This window comes from Borostomias antarcticus (genome assembly GCF_949987555.1).
Source record: "Borostomias antarcticus genome assembly, chromosome: 8".
NCBI classification, from domain to species: Eukaryota; Metazoa; Chordata; class Actinopteri; order Stomiiformes; family Stomiidae; genus Borostomias; species Borostomias antarcticus.
This window is the reverse complement of record NC_140241.1, coordinates 6,347,705-6,356,026: the sequence shown is the minus strand read 5'-3', so window position 1 is coordinate 6,356,026 and position 8,322 is coordinate 6,347,705. Positions and strand designations below refer to the sequence as shown.

The following is an 8,322-nucleotide window of genomic DNA, read 5'->3' as shown; positions in this document are numbered from 1 at the left end:
TAAACAAAGCTCTGCGTGCGTGCGTGCGTGCGAGTGTGTTAAAGAGACTTCCCGTTAGGATGTTTTGATGAGGCACTGAGAGCCAGCCCAGACCTCTACAGAAACATATTTTCCTCAGCTAATCAGGACCACAGTGTTCGCTGTGAGGCGCCTCTCAGGTGCGCCGTATTTCTGAGACAATTAAGAGAAAGAAGAGGACTTTTTTTGGGGGTGTGTGGACGTTTTATTGTCCTTTCTGTCTCAATCATTCTGAGTGCAGGTCCTTTCTTTCACAAAACACAGCACCGCCACTACAAAACTCATCATCGCCACCAAAGCCATGTTTGAATGACAGTGTAGAATCAGCAGGAAGGCACTTCAGAGAGCAGAGCACCGACACAGATGAGGGGGGGGGCTCTAATCAGGAGAGACAGAGGGAGGTAGAGATAGCGAGAGGGAGAGAGGGAGAGGGAGAGGGGGGGGGGGGGGAGAGATAGGGAGCGGGGGAGAGAGATAGAGAGAGGGAGATGGGGAGAGAGAGAGCTAATCTGAGCTGCAACACTAAAACATAGAGATGTGAAGAGCATACCTCCTGTCCAGCCACAAACAACAACAACAACAGGTTGGTGGCTGCAGCAACAAAGATAATTACATGAAAGGTGAATGTGTGTGTGTGTGTGTGTGTGTGTTAGAGATGGTGAGAGTGAGGTCATTGTTCCATGGCAGCATCCTCCTCCTCCTCTTCCTCCTCACTGCAGGGTTCATAGTCGTTGTCCAGGTCTGGCTGCGCCTCCTCCTCGTCCTCCTGTGTCTCCCCCCCCAGCTCCTCCAGAAGCTGCTCCACGTGAACCAACATGGGGGGGTCGTCACAGCGCAGCTTGCTGTACAACTAAGACACACACACGCACACACACACACACACACGTTACACACACATACACAAATAAATGTACCTCCGAAACATACCTGTACATGTATGACATAATTCTGTCATAATCTGGAAAAGCTCAACTAACACAGTACCTAAACTAGTGTTGTCACGATACTGGAATTTCTAACTTCGATACGATACCTTGAAAAGTATCGATACTCGATACCATTTTCGATACCACGGGGAGAAATTGACAACATTGAGGGCATACAATTTTCGATTTTTTGACCTGCTGAAAGCAGACTGTCTTCCTCAGCCTCGACAGCGCTCCAGACACACGGTCTATATCCAGGCCCTTGCTAATGGCTAGGTGTAGGTTGTGCCCAAAGCAGGGGACCCATGTGAAGTCCTGCTGAAATGGTTTTTTGTTATTTGAGGCATTATCAGTGGTGATGCCAGCCATATTTGACATGTCCAGCTCCCATGTTTCATGTACCATCTCCTCCAACTACCCAGCTAGTAGGGTAGGCTGTGTGTGTGTCGCTTTTGTTGCTGGTCGATTCTCCTCAGCTTCTCTCTGGTACTATAAGAGAAGAGAAATATCACTTTTAAAAACCTTGGTTTCTCTTTAGATCCGACCTTTAAAAATAACTCTAATCTAATCTTAGAAATTAAGTAAAGTTAATAGTACTGTGTGTTAAGCATAACAGCATCTAAGTTTATTTACTGACCATTAACTCAAGATTCCTCAGGCTTGATAGCTGGTGTTGTCCTGTTAGCCCAACAGCCATTCTCGAAGCTAAGCTAACTAGCTCTAGTTTACATCCATGAGCTAGCTAGTAGCTAGCTCGCTAATTCCCCTCAGCTATTCAGACGCCACATTGACTGCTTTGGCCCATTGCTGGATAGCTTTGAGGGGGATTAGCTAGCTAGCCTAGCTTAGCTTCACGTTAGCTATCTTATCTACCGCCCCCCCCCACACACAGTCAATGCGGCGTTTCGATAGCAAGCTCATGGATGTATTAAACTAGAGTTCATGTATTAAACTAAAGTTAATAGTTTACTGGGCCATTTTGTTTAATGTTTCAGTGATGTTGAAAGTGGAGCTGTCACCCTCTCTAAATTCTTTATAGAGATCCGCGTGTTGGTCCTTCAGGTGTTTTGCTAAATTCGTTGTGTTTGCACCTTTCGTGGCACTACTCTGGAACAACGCTTGCAAATGGGCTTCGTGGCATCTTTAGCTTTTCCTTCGTCATTTGCTTCAAACCCGAAGTACTTCCAAACAGCACTTCTGCTGTTTTCTTTATCCACGAGTCGCGGAGGCTCTGCACGTGCCATCTTAGGAGCGAGTGAGAGGATTTGTTGACCAGACAGGTCTGTGAGGGGGAGGGGGCGGGGACCTGTGTGCAGAGCAGCAGCGTGTGTGCCTGTGTGTGTGTGCCTGTGTGTGTGTGTGCCTGTGTGTGTGTGCCTGTGTGTCAACAACTCGCTGTAGGAGAGAAGACAGAGCGAGAAAGCCAGCTGGTATCGATAGTGTGGAAAATATCGATATTGCGAGAAATTAGTATTGAAACTGTTTTAAATATTCAGAATCGATATGAATCGAAAAATCGATATTTTTGACAACACTAACCTAAACTCAACACTGATCTCAGCACACTACGTAAACGCAACACTGAACTTACACAGTACCTAAATTCTACAATGAGCTCAACACAGTACATAATCTCACCACTGAGCTCAACAGAGTAGCGAACCTCAACACTGAGCGAACACAACGTCCCAGCGGAACGGTAGTTTAGTTTAGTGGAGGGAAGTCAGAAGTTTCTGCGATGGTGGGGGAAGACTTTTCAACTGGAGTGTTTTCCTTTCAGCCGGTTACAGCCCGGGTGCTGCTGGTAAACAGCTTGTGTCTTGAATTTGACTAATCAGCACATCTGACACACTGCTCAGCAGAGGAGAGGAAATATAGAGGCCATTTATCTCCCCCGTAAACACACCCCCGCACGCGCACGCGCACACACACACACACACACACACACACACACACACACACACACACAATCATTGTTGTTGTCTCAAGAATATAGGCTGGAGCAGTGAGATAAAAAGTCCTTTCCTTAAAGGTAGCAGCAGATTTATCTCTGGTAAAATACTCAGCCTCTGTGTAATTATGGATTACACAGTTGTGATAAAACGGCTCTTGCAAAGAACAGCGAACGTAGCCGTGTGTTAGTGTGTGCGCGTGCATATCGCACCCCATAACACACGCACGCACGCACACACACACATACACACGTGCACAGAGGGGCACTATTCTATTTAATCTATTAAAGAAGATGAGCACACACTCCGTGGGCACACACACACACGCACGCACAAGTAGGAACAGCTCATTCACTCTGTAAAGTGTAACCAGGCCAAAAGACTGAGTGTGCGCACTGCCCCAGGAGCAGTCACTAAGCAACAGTGGGCCTTGACAGCAGACTCGCTCTCCTCGGGGAACTCATTTGGAGACTGGCTGTGGGACCATGAGCATGTGTTTCAGTGGGTGGGTGGAGGGAGAGAGGGAGAGAGAGAGAGAGGGAGGGAGAGAGAGAGAGAGAGAGAGAGAGAGAGAGAAAAAGAGAAAGAGAGAGAGAGAAAGAGAGAGAGAGAGTGTGTGTATGTGTGTGTGACAGAGGGAGAGAAAGTGTGTGTGTGGTCTCTCTTAGTTAGAGCTCCAGGGAGCTGTAAGGTGCGGGGGAAGACAGGGCGTCAGTGACCCAGTCAAGAGGGGCTGATGCCAGGGGGAGCAGATGCATTGTGGGCCCTCAAGAGGACAGGCCTGGATGAGTGTTTTCTCTAATATTCCCCATTTGAAGGAGAAAACACTGTGACTAAAGTTCACTTTCAGTTAAGTTTGGTTTGATGTGGAATTGACCTAATTTCTGCAGAAAAGTGTGTGTGTGTGCCTGTGAGAAACTGTGTGTGTGGGAGTGTGTGTGTGTGTGCGTGCGCACGTGAATGTGTTTTAAATGAGCAGGTATTTAGTGCAGTACAACCAATCAAAGGATGTGGCACGATACAATTTCTCATTGTGACGGCGTTAGCTGGCTAAATAAACAGGGCCATTCCCTCCACCGACAGACTGCTGCTGAGATCAGCACAAACACACAATCACACATTCTTCATTCTGAGACAAGCGTGTTCACTCTCCTCTCTTGCACAGAGCGGATGGCTTGTATGCCTTTGTGTGTGTGTGTGTGTGTGTGTGTGCGCACACGTGCAAATCAAACTTTATTTGCATAGCACATTTTTAAACACGAATGCAAAATGAATGTGCTTCACAACAAAATAACACGTTGAGTAAATAAGACAGATAAAAGTCCACAAGACGTAAATAAATTGTAAACATAATCAAATAAAAAAGAGTGTTAATGAGGCTAACATACAGTACTAAGAGCATCCAAGCGTTAATGAGACTAACTACGAATAAATAAATACATTTTGAATCCTCATAATTTCGCCCCCCCTCAAGCTTTCTTGCAGGCTATTCCAGAGAAGCTGCCTCTCCATATTTATTGGTCCATGGTTCAGTTAAAAGGCCAGAGGACTGCAGGACGCAGGGCTCATACCTCAAGGGCAGGTCTGATATACAGTATATTGCGATGCATGTCATGCCAAGAATTGATTAAAACGAATAAAATAATCTTAAAATTGATTGTGAAACCCACAGGTGGCCAGTTCAAAGACTGCCGTGGCTCGTCTAGTTCAACACCTCGCCAACACCGTCTCGCATTCACACAGAAGCCATGCCCATGAAAATGATCTCCCATTTGTCAGTCTGCCTGTACGACATGGACATTGTGATGACTGTCTGACACACCCCTGTCCCTCTCTCTCTCTCTCTCTCTCTCTCTCTCTCTTCTCTCTCTTTCTCTCTCTCTCCTCCCCCGTCCCCACCGTCCCTCCAGTGTAACGAGGAGGACGATGACGGGGAACTCTAAACTTCTGCACAACTCCCCTGTGTCTAAACATGCCGTCCCCGTGTGTGTGTGTGGATACAAGGGAGTGAGATGGTGAATAATTGTGTGTGTGTGTGTGTGTGTGTGTGTGTGTGTGTGCTTGTGTGTAAAATCAATAGCACATTGGACGTGAAATAGAATCTTGGCTGAAACCACATAGTGTGACGGGGTGTGTGTGCGCGTGTGTGTGTGTGTGCTACCGCGCGTGTGTGATGAAGGGGCAAGTGGAGGTCAAAAGCTTTACTATTTGATGGGGTTGAGAGGCCCTTCCATGGGCTGAGGTTGTGCCTGGAGCTGGAGCTGAGGGGGAGGGTGTGGTGTCATGTAATTTTAATGCCTTCGTCTCGAGCTAAAGGGTGAGCTCTAAGAGTGGTAAGGAGTGTGTGTGTGTGTGTGTGTGTGGCTATCCCCCTGAGTGCTGAGGACATGTCCTGTTCACATTCAAGGAGCTCTAATCTAATCTACTGTCACACTCCTGTGTCGTGTGTGTGTGTGTGTGTGTGTCTCAGACATGAAACATTCATTATTGCTCCTCTCCGGTACAGTATAAACTGAGCAATATGGGAAAGCTGGTGCTACACAGATGAAGGACAAAGGAAGAAGATAAGAGAGACAGGAATAGGGCATCAAATTGTATGTGTGTGTGTGTGTGTGTGTGTGTGTGTGTGTGTATGCGCATACACTGATTTTCACTATGCCGAAGCAACATAGGGTACCTGATTATAGAAAGGGTGAATAATGAGATATCTCTGATAAATCATTATCTGCATTATCTGCATCTGCATGCGGGCAATACTGTCATACAGTCAAACACACACACACACACACAAACACACGGTAATTAGATACGAACACGTGAGGCCTCACGCAAACACACACACACACACACACACGCACACACACACACCGTTCACAAAGTCATAAGCTATGCGCTGTCTAAACAAGCCAGTGGGTTTGAGGCCTCATTTCCATGTTGGAGCTCATTTTAACTCTCGGTCTGATTCCCCTTGAATAATTAACTACACACATTCACAGACAAAGCTGTGATGATAAACAAGGAAGGGGTCTCATCTCACATATAATACACACATACGCACGCACGCACGCGCGCACACACACACACACACACACACACACACATAAAGTTAACTCTGGCGTAAGGAAGGCATATCTTGTCCGCCCCCTCCCCTCTCTCTCTCTCCCAGCCCCCACCTCCCCGAGTCAGAAGGCACTAAGGCAGATGGTGGTATTGACTTGTCATACAGGCTGTCAGCAGGATATCAGCCAGAGACAGACAGATGCCATGCCTGGCCTCACAGCTGCCCCTCTGATCTGGCTCTGGACTCTAGCCTCGGCTGTTCCAACAACCACCCCCCCCCCCCCCCCCGTGTTCTCCTCCTACCAGTTATCTTCCGTCTGTTGGACTCTGCGACACTACTAGAGGTCAGAGGTCGGACTGGGACCGGCTCCCGATGAGAGGACAGGCAGGATGTGCGAGGTGGAAAAAGAGGAACGATGTCATACCTTCTTGGCTTTGGTCAGGTAGGATCTGGCCGCCTCCTTCAGCGCCGCCGCCTCCTCCCTCTCCTCGTCCCCCGGCTCCCTCTCATCCCTCGCTCGCTGCTCTGCTGCTCTCTCCATCTGGAGATGACACACCCAGCCAGAGAGATACCACACCTGAGAGAGAGAGAGAGAGAGAGAGAGAGATAGAGAGGTGGGGGGGAAGGAGGAGGAGAGAAAGAGGGAGAGAGTGAATGAGTGAGAAAGAGAGAGGAAGTGAGAGACAGATGGAGAGAGAGAGAAAGAGGTGGGGGGAGGAAAAGAGAGAAGGAGGAGGAGAGAAAGAGAGAGTGAGTGAGTGAGAAAGAGAGATGGAGGGAGAGACAGATGGAGAGAGAGAGAGAGGGGAAAGGAAAGAGTGTTATTTGTATTAAGTGAGCCAGAGCAGAGAGAAACGCATTTGTAAGTGTCGGGAAGCATGTCCGCATGAAATATGTCTCCCCTACGATGACAAATGGGCTTCCGCCGAGTCCTGCGCACGCTGACATGCAGGTAGACAGGGACACGCTGCGCATGCACACCCGTCCGTGGGAACATGCAGCGACGTCTACGCTAACATGGCCCACGCGTCCGGCAGATAGAGCTCTTCTAGGAGGCGCTGTCCGAACGTGTAACTGCTTCTTCTCCATAAGAGCGTACTCCCACAGAGTTAATACACCCATGACCTCTACCGCAAGCATAGACAGATTTCACACACAAAAAAATAAAGTACTCACTTCAGATCACTCATGTTTGTGTGTGCAAGCTTGTGTATGCGTATGCGCGTGTCTCTCTCTCTCATCCGAGGCCGAAGATCATCCACCCACCATTCTTATAGCAGCAAGATGGGAGTAATTGCGTCATTCATTATTCAGTAAGAGCTCAAACAACAGAGGCCTGGACCTCTCCCAGATACCTCTGAAACAGATGGATACACACGCACGTGCACACACACACACACACACACACACTAACTGCGTTTTAATATAACTAAGTAGGCCTCAGCTGCTCTGTCTTCCTCACTACTCAAGACTTTAAACGTGTGCGCGTGCATGTGTGTGTGTCTGTATGTGTGTGTGTGTGTGAGGGAAACAGATTTATGCTTGAATGTCTGTGTTAGAAAGTGTGTGTGTGTGTGTGTGTGCGCGCGTGTGTGTGTGTGGGAGGGAGAAAGATTGTGTGTTTGTGTCTGAGAGAGACAGCATATCTGGGTCTTTCTCTGTCACTTCAATCAGAAGGGGGCCCGCAGCCTCAAAGCTCTTTCATTAGAATACGCCTCTTTGATTCTGCTCACCAGAGACGCCCTGTTTTCTCCGTTTCCATGTATACGCTGCACATACGTACGCTCTGCCAGCCCCGGAAAATTAACCCGTCAGCCAATTAAGAACATCAGAGGAGCCACTCGTCTACACACACACACACACACACAACTGAGTATGTCAATCAATTAATTTTAGATGAGACACATTTAGATGTGAGGAAACTTCCAGGTTAGCATCTGGTGATGCTGAGAAAATTCTACCGCTGAGTTGAGACAGTTCCAAATACTATGCGTAGAACAGGTGACTCAGACCCAGACTAACTTTTAGTTTCACACAAAGTTTTCCACAAGGCTATACAGTAGTAGGTGACCTAGAGAGGTGTGTGTGTGTGTGTGTGTGTGGTGCTTTCCTCTACCTCAGCAGAGTTCTAACACACCCTCAAAATAACCCTCACTACACAACTGAATAAGATCTAACAAAATGCTGTACACCCTGTGTGTGTGTGTGTGTGTGTGTGTGTGTGTGTGTGTAATTGCATGTCAGCGTGTAAAAAACAAATGTCACAGCTCTGACTTAGTTTAAAAGTTCAGTACCCCTATGACTGCTCTCAATCTGTCATCTGAGCTGAGGTGTGTGAGTGTGTCTATCTGTGTGTGTGTGTGTG

General features: G+C 47.7%; 1 protein-coding gene across 1 annotated transcript in view; it reads right to left on the bottom strand.

The window, feature by feature from the left end:
* Nucleotides 1-245: 245 nt before the first annotated feature.
* LOC311312263 (uncharacterized protein) overlaps nt 246-8,322 on the bottom strand; it is a 19,533-nt gene continuing 11,456 nt past the window's right edge. The window contains exons 10-11 of the mRNA XM_084442155.1: nt 6,382-6,534; nt 246-868 (exon numbers count right to left, since the gene is read on the bottom strand). Coding sequence (XP_084298281.1) covers nt 689-868; nt 6,382-6,534 — 333 coding nt within the window. The 3' untranslated portion in view covers nt 246-688. The remainder of the gene's footprint in view (nt 869-6,381; nt 6,535-8,322) is intronic.